This window comes from Aspergillus uvarum (genome assembly GCF_003184745.1).
Source record: "Aspergillus uvarum CBS 121591 unplaced genomic scaffold BO82scaffold_47, whole genome shotgun sequence".
Lineage (NCBI taxonomy): Eukaryota > Fungi > Ascomycota > Eurotiomycetes > Eurotiales > Aspergillaceae > Aspergillus > Aspergillus uvarum.
The window spans coordinates 147529-161193 of NW_020291344.1; the positions used below are offsets into that span (position 1 = coordinate 147529).

Consider the following 13665-nt stretch of genomic DNA (forward strand, 5'->3'; position numbering starts at 1 on the left):
TGTCAACTCCAGGCCCAGCCAAGTAAGGGATCCTTCAATGCCTCAGCGTGAGTTCATGATGACCTGCCATATGCGGAGAGGGACTGGAGGGGTTTGACTCGAGGAACTAGAATTGGGCGTAGAAGTAGAATGGCCTGCCATTTGGCCATGGTGAGATGCGGGATTCGTAAGGGTTCATTCGGATGGGCGCTGCAAGGCGTGCAGCAGTTATCTTGACAAGAGCATCCCTTTGGAGCTGTTCGGGTTAAACCGAGGGCCAAAAAGTAAAAACCTGGAAGATGATCGGCAGGCGGGAAGTCGAAATGCCTTTATTGAATCCTATTCTTGATGGGATCTCACCAGAACGAGCCATGCCAATCCCACTTATCACACCGCATGCTTGGCAGCCCGGCAATTATTGTCTAGATAATTGAATTGATCACACTCAAAGTATTTAACTTGGCCAAGGAATACGGCAAGCACTAGATACAGTACATGGGCTTAAAAAACAACATTGGAAGAGTAAAAAGGAAACAAGTGGAGAACAGGAAAAGCGTGCAACAACCACAAGAATGAGGAGCCGGAGTGCCTTGCCGCACAAATGCACACATTAATCAATCTCATCTCGGTCATGGATCGCATTTCTACATTTACCATCATCATAATCATCATATAATTTGTTGGCCCATCAATTTCTCCGTGATCGGGCTCAAGCTATCCTGAATTGGAGTCATCTGCTTGATCGAGGTAATCCGTTTTGTCGATGGCTCTACTACTGGGTAGAGAAACTCAGGCAGTTGCTCTTGAGCCTGGGAGTGAGTGAAAAGACTTTTCGCCCGAGAGCTTGCATCCGACCCATGATGTGATCTGTCGGGTTCGGACAATGCAACCAGGGTAATGGCTTCAGATAAGGCAACAGACTGAGAGCTCATGCTCACAGATTCTGAGATGTCAGCCGCAGGCGTGGGGTTTACTTCAGCAACGGCCTCTAATAAAACAGCAGATTGAACACTATCGCCCACTGGCTCTGATATGTCGCGTACAGACATGAGCGCTGGTTCAGCGACAGTCGCAGATACAGCGGGAAGGAGAACGCTCATGCTCGCTGGATCTGGGATGCTACTCACCGACAGAGGCGCTGTCTCAGCGTTGATATTGCTGTTTGTGCTCTCGGTGGCTTGACTCTGGCAGGCAATAGGAGTGTCGCGAATGGTGCTATCAGCTTGATTGACTGACGTGTCAGGAAGGTGCAGAGGTTCATTCTCCACGAAATCGTGAGGAAATGGACGGAGAGCCGAAGACTTCACTTGGGAGCCCGACTGGATGGCGAAAAATACCATCAGGATGCTCAGAATGGCAATGGCCACATTGCGCCGGTCGCTAGCCAACACGCGGATGTAATTGACCAACAATGTTTGCATGTCGATATCATCGTTCAACTGCGGAGAAAAAGATGGCTTCGGCGGTCGGCTCACGACTGATACAGGCTTGTTGATAGCCGGGGGCGATTGTGTTTCAGTTTCATCGAGTGAGAAAGATCTGTGATCAGCTGTGATTGAGCTTGACGTCCGCGCATGCCGGGCCTGCGGGTGTGCGGGAATGACCGGGTCGGTGCCGGGCACCTGCAGCTGCGGCACCTGCAGTCGGGGGTCCAGTTGGCAGGAATAATAATCAACTCCGGTGAGCCTCTTTTCCAGCTCCCTGCGGATCTCTGATGGCAGCCACACGCCGACCTCAACGTCCACCTTCTCCATTTCCTTCCAAGCAGCAGCCCAAGCTCCAGCTCGCATCAGCCCATTGGCTGCAAACACCTTAATCTCCCATTTCCGCCCGGCGTTGCCATGCCGGACCACATGACCGCCACAGTCCGGGCATGCCTCCCCTTCCTCTTCGTCTGTCGCGCTGTCCTCCTTCTCCAAACAGTCTCCCTTTTCTGACACAGCTTCGTCATGTCCGATAAAGTGACCGTGATCTAGGCGCGGGCGCTGCAGCTCCAGGCTCTCCAACAGCCGCTCCTCAAGCAAGTCATACAAATCTTCCGGATGTGAAATCAGTACGCCACGCTCACGGAGCACACCGGAGCCCGCCTTCTCCTCTAGCAGCTTCCATCGACGCCAGAAGACAGGGGGAAGCACCTCTCTGACGATCTTCTGATTGTGAAAAGCCGCTGCGCCGGCTACTGGAAGCGATGGTGGAAGCAGGTTACAGTGCAACAGGACCAGCGGGTACTCGTCCTTGGCTTTCTGCTTGCTGGCAGCCGACCCGGTGGGTGAGTAGAACTGAGGTTTCTGCGACGGCGATGAGCCCACTGAGCGCATCGAAGCGTCCGAGTAGCGTTGGTGAGCCGCCCGGCGCTTCGGCGGGTTCAAGAAGGCTTCATCGTCCCGCTCATCCTCGGTATGCATTTGCATGGCCTTGACTGAGCTTGGCTTCCTAAACGCAGCTTCCCTCATCCGGGTCGCAGAGATCGGCCGTAAGGTCCCATCGATCCTTCCAAGCGCATGAATGCCATCGTGGCTGTCCCACGGATGAGACTGTCGGTGCCCATGTGCTTTCACCCCCTCTGCCATGTTTGTGTACACCGATGGAGGTACCGATGATATCGAAGAGCGGCTGGATTCTCCTGAGCTCATACAAGCCTGGTCCTCATCAAGGTATACGCCGAGATTCTCGCTGGAGTGGCGTGCCGACGATCCGGAAGATTGATATCCGTCTTGACTCAGCATCTGTACGTCTCCCATGAGAGAACTGCCGTCGTCATGATGCTCGAACTCTTGCGAAATGGCTCGATTGATTGGGGAAATGAAACCCGAGGAGTGCGCGATATCGTAAGGACTTGAAGAAGAGGGGTGTAATGATTCCTCGTCTGGGAGTTCTGCGTAGTCAGTAAATTGACCGCCATAAGGATGGTTCTCCATTGGTGACCTTGGTGGGCCAGAAGTCTAAAGAAGAAAGCAAATGCAGGAACTGGAATGTGAAAGAATAAGAGAAATGGTATCCCACTTGTTATCGGAGCACCAGTAAGAATCAGCACAGTTTGCCCCAATAGTTATAGTTCAAGGGTTCCGGGGATTGTGGATTCGTGAACCAGCCACACTGTAGGTATTCGGTCACTTCAACTCGAGATGTATCACAGAAAATGCCTCCAATGCGAAGAGTCAAGGATACATGATTGCGATTGTTATTTTAAAAGAGTCTTCTGCATGATGTTGATCCTCATCAGTCGGTGTGTTGTTAGTTGATGCTTGACCGCCTGGTTGTGCCGGGCAACCACTAACTAGATCGAGTTACTCGATAGACTAGCCTGGAGTAACTAGTCTTCTAGACAACTAGACCGGTAACTATACAACCATCTGTCATCAGGTTTTGCTACACCTGTCCACAATCAAACGCTCATGGCCTCTATAGACTATGACGGTCGCAGACAATAGATGAAGAGTTCCTTCAGATGTTTTGCTACCATTGTTAATAATAACTTCGTACCCGGATCACCTCAACTCTTTTGTCCGCTCTATCCTAACACTCCTGTCAAAAATGGCGCCCCACAATAACGCTATATTTACGTGCGGAGCTCGCTACCAGATGTGAACAAAATATTTGCCCAAGTATACCCAATGAAACTCAACTTCTACCTTCTTTTAATCCCCAGGAGATTTCAAGTAAACCTTCCACACTGTCTCACCCCTCTGGTTGCCACCGCAGCAACCTCGATAGCAAACCAAGGGATGGCTGTTTACCGACGTCACAGACTGGTAAATTTAGCGAGTAGTCTAGACACCTCCCAGAGCGTCGAAACTCTGATGTTTTCAATTGATCAATCAATGGAAGGCGCATCCTCTCATTCTCTGTTGAACCAAAGCATGTACGTGTATGAATTATGTGGCATGAGGAGTGACAATAGAGAAGGTCTTCCAGTATCATCCGTGCCACGCCGCTGGGTTAAGTACAGTACATCCAACGGAGAAACGTTCTCAGCAAACCGCCGTTTGGATGCTTAGGCCTGAGATAGTCTCAAGCCGGTGGACATTCATCAGTAATGTCAACACATAATGACTCTTATATCTTCTAGTGCCGTAGATGTCCAGCTACCAGACGTAGCACCTTATCACATTGGATATTGTCACTTTTCAACTGGTCGATATTTGAGGTGCTTTACGCCGAGTTGACTTGCCCTGACAAGCCGAGCAGTATTTCGGTGGGTAAAAGTTGATTAGAGTAACAAGATCCCTATCTAGACCTAAAGACGCACTACTGATCATATTCCTCAAACCTAAAACTCCATATCGTTTTGGCGGAGCTGTCAAACCCATATCCCTTGGAACTCGTCGCGCCGATATGCTGCAGTAACGGTGGAACCACAGCCCAGCGCGTCCAGCCCTGGCTGTCAGCAATCGTTTCGACCATCATATCAACCAACCAGTCAGTCGTCAAGTCAGTCTGCTCCAGGAAGCGAGGTATCATCGCTCGAGGGAAAACAAGACCCTGCGAGCAACACCCATATTTGTTCATTTCATGGACTCCCGGGGCAATGGGCCACGTCGTTTGCCGACCGGACATGAAGAAAAGCAGAATCGCACCGGGTATTAATAGGGACGATGCAAGCCAGATGGCACTGGTCGGGAATCGACGGAGCTGCGTGGGGAATACTCGTGTCTTGAAGACCACCATTGTTCCTGTAAGTAGCGCCCAAATAATGAAGGACCACGCTAAGTATTGCGGCCATTCCTCCGAGTTCCAGCCAAGGAGGCCATCGACGTAGAACAGCCGGAGGTAGATCCACTCTTGACCTAGACGTGCAGCCTGCTCCTGCACAGTGTCCAGAGCTTGCAAGGCAGAGGGAAACCAGCCCTTGACCGCCAGGGTATCATCTTCTATCATTGCGACATAGTCGGCGCCAGTCGCATAGCAGTCCTTCTTCAAGGTTGTGAAGTCGTAGATGGTCTTGTTTCGATACCAGCCACCGTCCTCCCACGCTCGTAGTTGTCCGAAGTCGGAGTCATCTTGCGAATACGTTAACAGACGATCGGGTAGCGTTTCCACCCACGTCTCGGAGAAGATAGGATGCTCTTTCGGGTCGGTGTTGCCAACACGAAGGTATAAAAGCATTCTGTTTCTTTCGGTCTCATTGAGTCCATCCAGGAGAGACGCTACTGTCAATCTAACATATTGGTCGCCCCTTCGACGAACCGTTACTATTCCCACGCACACCGCTGGGGGCTCTTGGTGCTGTCTGGTCGGGGGTGCCAAGTTGCCGGCAGAGGCAAGAAACGTCTTTGCTTGCGCAATCCGTGTGGAAGAATATTGTTTCTGATAGGCACGGCTGGGATTGAAGAAAAAAGACGTGGGATCGCGATAGCTCGAGCTATGGTAGTAGCCAAGGAAGACGAGACATAAGATGAGATAAATGCAGCCTATAATGCTGACCGCAGAGAATGGCAGTCGGCCGAGTTGGCGATACAGGGGAGTGTTAGCCATTCGTGCTGCTCATAGAGAACGAACAGTTTGACGGTGGAAGGGATGAAGTAAAGATGCCAAAGTAGGGACAATAAGAGTGGGTCCGTGCACAAAGCGACATTGCTAGTGCGTACTGTTAATTTCAAATTACCCGTAAGACTGTATTTTGGGTATGACAAAGTACATAGATTACCGCGTAAAAGCTTGTCCCTTGACCCTTAGTTACATGTTTCATTCAAAGATCTTCGATACAAAGGTCGAAATCAGACATACAGGGTCTTTTTGACAGGACCCGCCAGGCCTTCTGAGTGGAGTCCCTATGCCAAGAGTCCAACAGATGCAGTTGATATCTTCTACAATCTAGGTACCTACAGCCTGTACAGCTATAGCACACACATATCTCTCAAGCGTATGAGCGTCCAGGCTGCACGAGAGCTGTAGTCACCGTGGCCACGCGACGACTGGCTGAGACCAACCCCTCAGTAGAATGTGATAAACCCCAAATACTATCCTCTGTAGATGATGAGGTATTCCTGCCTGTGTGATGCTCATTTTGCGGTGTGGACGAGTGATAGAGCAAGCTGGTATACATGCCAACTAGTTCAGTTCCAGAAGAATCGCCGCAGATTTCAGCAGAGGGCGCATGCCCATCGAAGAACAGTACAATGCGGCCTTGTCCACAGGGGTCAAAAGCTCTCGCCACACGAATCCTTGCTAGGTGAACGAAGGTCTTCGAGCTCTGGATCCCCCCTCCAGTATTGGTCAAGACACCAGACGCTGGCGGAGAATTGTGCGCCAGAGCAATGAGCTCTCCGACTGAACTCCAGCTGCCCGACGTGTGTCTTTTTAGGATGAGGTAGATGATATGGCCAGTAGCGATCGCCATGTGGGCAAAGAGGACTGACATGGCGAGAGTACCAGCAAGAGAGCTTTGGAGTGAAAAGCCACTTATTTCCATTTCTGCTTTGATTGTCACTGATTCGCTAGGGGGGAGGGGGTGGTAGTCGAAGGTTGAATCGCCGATCTGTCTTCGATAAACAGTTCATGACTTCCCGTTCGGCTGAGGCCATCAAGAATGACACTGCAGACAATGGCCTCCACTAGAGAGACCCTCTGCCAGCTTGAACTATTGTTGACGAGCCAGCCATCGAGAGCTATCTCATCGGTCTTCGCATTGGTTGCCAAGCCTGCATTCGAAAAGAGGCTTTCAATCGTCGAGGGTCGCCAGGTGTTAGTAGTGTCACCCACTGTAAGGGGGCTAGGAGGAGTCAATAACCTCAGCCACTTATCACCGAATGCCACTCGACCATTGGTCGGGCTGTAAGAGATCGGATTCCATGCGGGAGAACGATTGTTATATTGGATATTCCACGGATACCAGCCGGTCCAGAAAGTGTACCTGTCAGTAAAGACCGTTGCAGGAACCCAGCCAGCCTGTACTGTACAACCAATTGCTACTCTGGCGGCGCTGCCTCCCTTGGTGGTTTTCCAGGGGGTCTGAAATAGTCCCGCAATGCTAGCAGCACCAAATCTGGGCGGAAGATGAACCCATCGAAACTGTAGGTGGTCAGTGGGAGTGGAATTAAGACTACCCACATCGAGTGGTAGGCTGTTGGCAAACTCAAATTGACCATGTATTGAAGGAAAATACACTGTGGTGTCTGAGGCACGTAGCTTTTGTGGCGCTGCACAGCGGGCCAGAGTGATAGCATGTTTGAAGGTAGCCGAAGCAGTACGATCGTCAACTTGACTCTGCGAAAGACCTTTCAGCGCACTGAAGGCCCGCCACCAATCTTCTGCAAGCCGCTGTAGCATTACCACGGTTGCTGCATGCGGTTGTATCAGGGATGTTCTTCCATTTGGCTCTTGCTGAATGTCTCCTAGTGAATAGAGGGGTGGAATTAGAGACAGGGGACTGGAGACTGGCCAGTAAAACCGAGAACCGGACAGTTCCTTTGCATAGGAGCGGACATTCTGGGTTTGGAAAGTGGTGCTGTTCATCGTCCCCCAGTGATTCCACAACGAGTGAAATCCGCCCGCCGGGCAGAATCCCAGAAGAGTTGAGTTATGCTCACTGCAGAGTTGCTCGAGGTCTGGGATCCCTTTCGACAAGTCAACAGGCCAATAATCGCTCTCTGATCCGTTCAAGACAAGCTCAGTACTTCCGGTGCTCCAGGTTTGTGACTTTGGAACCAGGAGAACAGCACTCGCTGGCCCAGCAAGAGTAGCTAGCAGGCCCGCCACGACTACAAAGCTAATCAGTGCAGCCCTGCGCGATCTCTCACCATGAATAGCCATGCATTTTAAACCACCATAGAATTCTCTCGAGAAGAAATACCCGAAGTTGTTCAACGCAAGCCCTGATCCCAAGAGACCCAAGGGAAGACCACCACCAAAGAGCAATTCATGGCGGACACACTGCAGAACAGCCACACTCAAGCTTGCAACAATCATTATCTCATGAGCTTTGGCAGCTAACTGGAAGAGTGCCAGGTTTATGGTCTCGGATTTGAAAGGTGACATCATGTCCGCCCCCAGATATATGCCCTTGATATTCAGTCCGACAATTGTAGATGACATGGCGATGGGAAGGAGGTGGATTACGCAACATCGAAGCGCACCAAGTATAGACCGCTTTATGACGACTTTGTGAGGTTCTTGTTGGCTAGGTGACGTTGTGTTCATGATGGATAGAGGGATATTCGCTGCCGTCTCTTCTTAAAGCGCCACTCAAGCAAAGTGACATGCCTGGACTAGCTAAGTTTGTAGGCTTGGGTGTGATTGTAGCTCAGAATAGGAGATGAGATGAGATGAGATATCTCCAGGGAATGCGGGGACGAGGAGCTGAAGAGCAACACTGAGAAATCAGACATTAAGCACCCTGAGCATGTCGGCTTTCTGGCCCTGGTCGCCTAGACAAGAATGACACAGGATGTCTCAGGTTGGTTATGACGGATCACTCTCATATCTCTGGCCAGTGGCAGTCTGTGAGTTACAATTGGGCGAATGGCACAAAGAGGCGTCACTATTAGGCTTGCAATGTTGTCAGTATAATTTCTGCTCACTATGCTCTTCGTGTTCTGTTCAGACACTGTTTCAGAATCAGTCAGAATAATTGAATGCCAATACTTGCTCGTTTCTTTGACGCAGTAATCTTCCAGCATATTTGAGCAACACTGGGCTCTATCATGATGCCACAGTCTACTTTCAGACTCACGTATAAGCGAAGTCAGACTAAAATGATTAAATCAAATCAGTTGCGGAAAATGGCAGGAAGAAAACTTGGTAGCGGATGTACAGGTATATTACTTGAACAAGCACCCAAATGAGAGAGGAGGAACAGAAGAATAAAAAGGATAAACAAAGAAACGAAGAAAGAAGACCAGAAAACAGAACCCAGCCCGCTGAATCGATAGACATTGAATGGCATCTATCAGACATCAAAATCGACCAAAGCATGATTTACAAACAAGCCCAATACCGAGAAATCTCTAGATCAAAAAGGTCATATGCTGGTATCCAATGCTTGTTGCTGAAGACGTACAGAACATATAAGGAAAAGTACAAGCGCCTATGCGAACCCTCTGTCTGCCCCACAGCAACTCTTTTCTGTTGTGGTATTTATAGCGATTCTCGGAGTTAATCTCTGAAGTGGGTAGAAGGAGTGCAGACCGTGTGTAAAAGAGCATAAATATCGTAGGGATCGTATGGTACGATAGCAAGCTAATGTGGTCGAGAGGTTTCGTCATCTGGACTCAGCATGCCCGGATAATTTTGGTTATCGCCAAAGTAATTGAGAACGTCCTGTGGAAGGTATTCAAGCCATGGAAGTATCTCACCGCTGAAAGCGAAGGGAAGCTGGTCATTCTGTTGGAGCATAGTCATATCAACGTCCTGGCTCTCAATAAACACATTTCCAGCATGAGGTCCGGCATCAGGATGCAGCCCAGTGCTCTGCGCAATCATGTGCCCGCTCCCTGTATGAGCGTCACTGACAGTAGAAGGGATGTTGTAATTATATACTTGTGCGTGTCCCTCGAGCCCGCATGCAGCAGAAGGCATTTGATGGCCGAAAGCCGACCGAGAATTAGGTGGACGGGAAGTCGAACCGGGAAAAGCCGTATTCAAACCAAGAAGCAGGTTAGCATCAGACGTGGTGACTCTACCGGAGGATGCCAAGGGTGAATATTGCGCAGTTGCAGGGGCCATTGATGGCCCTGGAGTCGCCTTTGTGCTCCGGGATGACTCTGTGGTCTGTGAGTATGAGTACGAAGTCCCACCACTATTAGCTTGAACTCCTGGTATATTGGTGTAGCTATGGCTATATTGAGATGAATATGTTGGCTTTTCCGGGATAGGTTCTGTCTGTGCAGGCATCTGATAAAGAAGGCTTAGATTCGGCTGCGAAGAGTCTGTCGCGCCAGTAAGAGCCCATCCAATAGCTCGAAGGCAGTTAGCTCAAATCGAGGTAAAGAGAATCAAATAATAAATCCTACCTTGACTCGGATCTATTTTCGGTGATCGCCTTCCTTCTGCTGGCATATCTGCGCCCGGCGCTGATGGGCCAGCACCCACCGCATCATCAGACGACTGCGTCCGTCGCCATGGTGGTGCCGCGAGTGGCTGGACAGATGATAGCTCAGCAGTACTTTCCATCTCTTCCACAGTATATAAAAGTGGGTCCACGATCCCTTTGGCCTTTTGGTCTAAGACCGTTAGAATGTACCTTGTACCTTCCCAATAGGTCTCGAGCGCCTTCAACGCTTTGTAGCATCTCTGATAATTCTCTTTTGCCGCAGATGCGAGAAGAATGTGCTTAGCGGTGGGTTTTCGTTCAGAGCCGGTGGCCGGATCTATGCTGGGCATCACAAATCCACTAGATTGATTTGTCAAAAGGGGTTGGATGGGAGGCGAACACGACCTCGATGATGGCGAGGAGTAATAAGCACTCTCCATCAGAAAAGCGCATGCAGCAATGTACATCGGTTGGCTTGTGAAAGGATTGCCGATAAAACTCTTTCCGTCAACAAGCTCTGAAAAAGAGAGGATGTCAGCAATGGTTTTAGCTGAGGACATTGACAATTCTCGGCTGTTTGGATATAGATGCTGAATGGTCCCTCCAAAAGAATGAAGGAGCGTGGGCTGATGCAGCAAGACTATCAGGGTGTGGAACCACTAGTCTGTATTAGTACAAGAGGAGCTCTCAGGGAAAGAAGGCCAAGCATACGAAATGCAAGAGTATGAAATTTGTTCCTTCTTTCGCCTTGACATATGCTTGAAAATTCGCGGCGTTGAAGTGGAGCCTGGGAGATAGACGTTGGTATATTCCTGGTACATAACCATGATTAGCTGTTGCGTGGTGGAAACTCGAGTCCGCGGTATCACTACCTGTCAGGTCGCTTTCCATGCCGGCAAGCATCTTCAGTGTATCAGATGTTACGTGCTTGACATCCTGAATCCCATTGATGAGGTCTGTCACTCTGCCATACAAGTGTATGATGCGTATAAGTGGAGGGAATGGTGCAGGCCAGCCATTAGGTAACCTAGATTCGGATTGGAGAGGGAAACGGAGTTCAATATCTTCGTCGCGTAAGGTAACAGGCCTGCCGGTGCCAGATGAGATCACTCGATCGAGAAAGAAGATGCTCCAAAAAGAATCCACTCTTTCACGTTCCAAAGCACGTCGACCTTCCGCGTCACGCGGCTGGCTCCTTAGTGTTGGCGAAGGTTGCGGTTCATCATACTGATCATCTCTCAACTTCCCAGCTTGTCCAGTAAGCACAGCGTTCGGAGTTACCCCACTCTGGCCATAATTGTATTCCAAACCCTGGACTTTCTGCATCCCAAGATCCTGCGCCATCCTGATGGATATCCCCAAATACATCCAGAGACCACTATCATGATTCGATCCAAATTCCTCGTAAGCCAGCAAGAGGCATGCCTGCACAACGGAAATGGTGGGACAGGAGAGTGAATCGACCAGAGCACTCATCGCTCTATGAGCGAATGGCTGGCCGCGGTTTGATTTCTTCATATCCACTGCCGGTTCGGATCCATCTATCGAAGGTGCCTGTGGCGGGCTCAAGAGCGGATGGAGAGAAAAGCGAGCAGACAGTGCACAGGTGGCATCCACCAGCATTGTATCAACCTTCTTATCTTTCAGGTCGCGTAGAAACCTGTCTCGTTGTAGGAAAGGGAAGCTGCACCCTAGATGCACGAAAAACAGATCGCAAAGATGCATCACGAGATTGCTGACGGGAAGGGGATCATCGCGATCATAGAACGGAATAGTATTATAGTCACGGCTGTCACGGGTATCAGGCAAACCGCCCACATTGTTGATGTCATGATTAGGGAATTTGGGACTTCGTAACGGTGATAAGGACTCTGTATGTGCAAAATCAGTACGTTAACGGCCAGTATCTTGTGGCGCATTAAAGCGTTTGGCAGGCGAAGTGGTGCAGACCTGATGATAATGAGGCATTGCTTTTACGAGAGCCTCTGACTTGGACAACCTGCAAGCACGAAGATCAGTATCGCGACCATTCCAGCACCCTTTATTTGGGGAGGGGGATGTTCAAACCATCTGCTTGAAGCCGGGAACTATAGCGGTTGGCCCAAAATACCTGAAATAGGGGACATGTGTGCGAGCGTTTGAACTTAAAGAAGTGCGATCTAGACAGATGAGACATTGTAAGCACCGAGCAATCACCATGCATAAATCACGGCTGGAACGTTCTGTCACATACTGCTCTCTGGACTTTCTGCTAAGGTCTGCTGCTCAGGCTCTTTTGTTCTTTGGGAAGATATGTCCCTGACAGATAACGCCTCTTTCACCTCCGATGTAATGGACTCTGCTACAGACTTGTCATTGCGTTCGACAGGAGGCACGGTAGCTCGACCTGGAGGATCTGGGGAACGAGTTTCGACTTTCAGAGCCACGCGCGAAGTATTCTCACTCGAGATTGATAACGACGCGACTGTCGCGGCTCGAGCACTGGAATCAGATTGCGATCGGGCATGTGTTGCTGGCTCGCTATACCCTTGGCATACATGGTTGTAGTCGGAGCAAGTCTTGCACACTTACGTTCCCGAATGCGACCTGTTAGCGGTGGGTTACAGCCCCGAGGATCTCGGCTCCTTCTCACCTGGTTGTTCACCCGAACATCGTATCTTGCGCTTGCGACATGTTAAACACCTAAAGGATATCCCAGCCACCAGTTAGTGAATGATTCCAACCAGGAAGAGAGTTAAACCTAAACAGTTCGCAGTAGAACTTACGCCGCGTTGACACGCCGCCGCTTTGTTTGAGGCTGACCGTCTGTCGACACAAAGCGAATTTGTCGCGGAGGGGGAACATGATTACCGCCGTTCTTCTGAGGAGAGATATGGCTCATTGCGAGCAAGTGGTCATCCGGCGTCACGACACATTGGGCACCTGATGGTTAAGTCTGAGAGCTCTATGGCGGTCGATCGTTCCCGCAGATGATGCGCCGGGGGATCGTAGACTAGGAGTATAGAAGTCGCGGCGAGTGACAAAGAGGGAGATTCCTGGACGAAAGGACTCGACGGAAGGGAACATCCATGGACAGGCGCTATTTCGAATGTGACTGGTGCAAGTTCATCGCAGGATCCCCGGTGGGCGAGAGCCAGAGATTAACGAGGGGAGGCTGGGTCGAGTGTTCTTTTCGGTCGACAACAAGAAATGCGGAATTGTTCTTGGGAGGGGGTGACTAGGTAGTGTTGGAAACTTAACTTAGTGGTTAGTACGAGGTTCCTCCCTGGTCATGCCCTCCCAGGGACCCCCCACAGGCGATGACTGTCTTAGTCGTTGTCGGGTTGAGAAGAGCCCGCTTGGACTAATAGTTAATAACTTTGCCTTTCTGCCTTAGACAGGCGGCGTCGGAATAGAATGCCACCTCAAGAACTTGAAGGAATGGCAGCCCAAGCGATTCTAGCCTGACCGCTTAGTAGTGATCCAAAGAATCAATCGCTTGATCACAACCCCGAGTCAAGCAAGTTGAGCCGGTCGATCCGGCTAAGCAGGTAACGAAATCAAAAGTTGGATGAAGATATCTGATTGGAAACAGGAACGAGGTCTCTGTGCTAGATAGACTCTATGGAAGGACGGCAGAAGCAAGCCGAAGAAAAAAGACTGAAACGAAAGGGGAAAAGAGAATTGGACTGGTCCCGCCTTCGATGGATCTGTAGCCCATGTGACTATCAAGTATT

The 13665-nt window shown here is 50.1% G+C and overlaps 1 protein-coding gene across 1 annotated transcript; it reads right to left on the bottom strand.

Moving 5' to 3' along the window:
* Nucleotides 1–647: 647 nt before the first annotated feature.
* Nucleotides 648–12830, bottom strand: BO82DRAFT_376496 (putative C6 transcription factor; the record flags this gene model as incomplete). Its single annotated transcript, XM_025637527.1, has 13 exons — nucleotides 648–1163; nucleotides 1248–1418; nucleotides 1455–2750; nucleotides 5167–5255; nucleotides 9189–9875; nucleotides 9930–10608; nucleotides 10661–10761; nucleotides 10822–11820; nucleotides 11900–11948; nucleotides 12017–12108; nucleotides 12183–12515; nucleotides 12582–12631; nucleotides 12715–12830. The coding sequence occupies 13 exons, from the start codon at nucleotides 12828–12830 to the stop codon at nucleotides 648–650; spliced, it is 5178 nt and encodes a 1725-aa protein (XP_025489544.1).
* Between the last annotated feature and the right edge of the window lie 835 nt (nucleotides 12831–13665).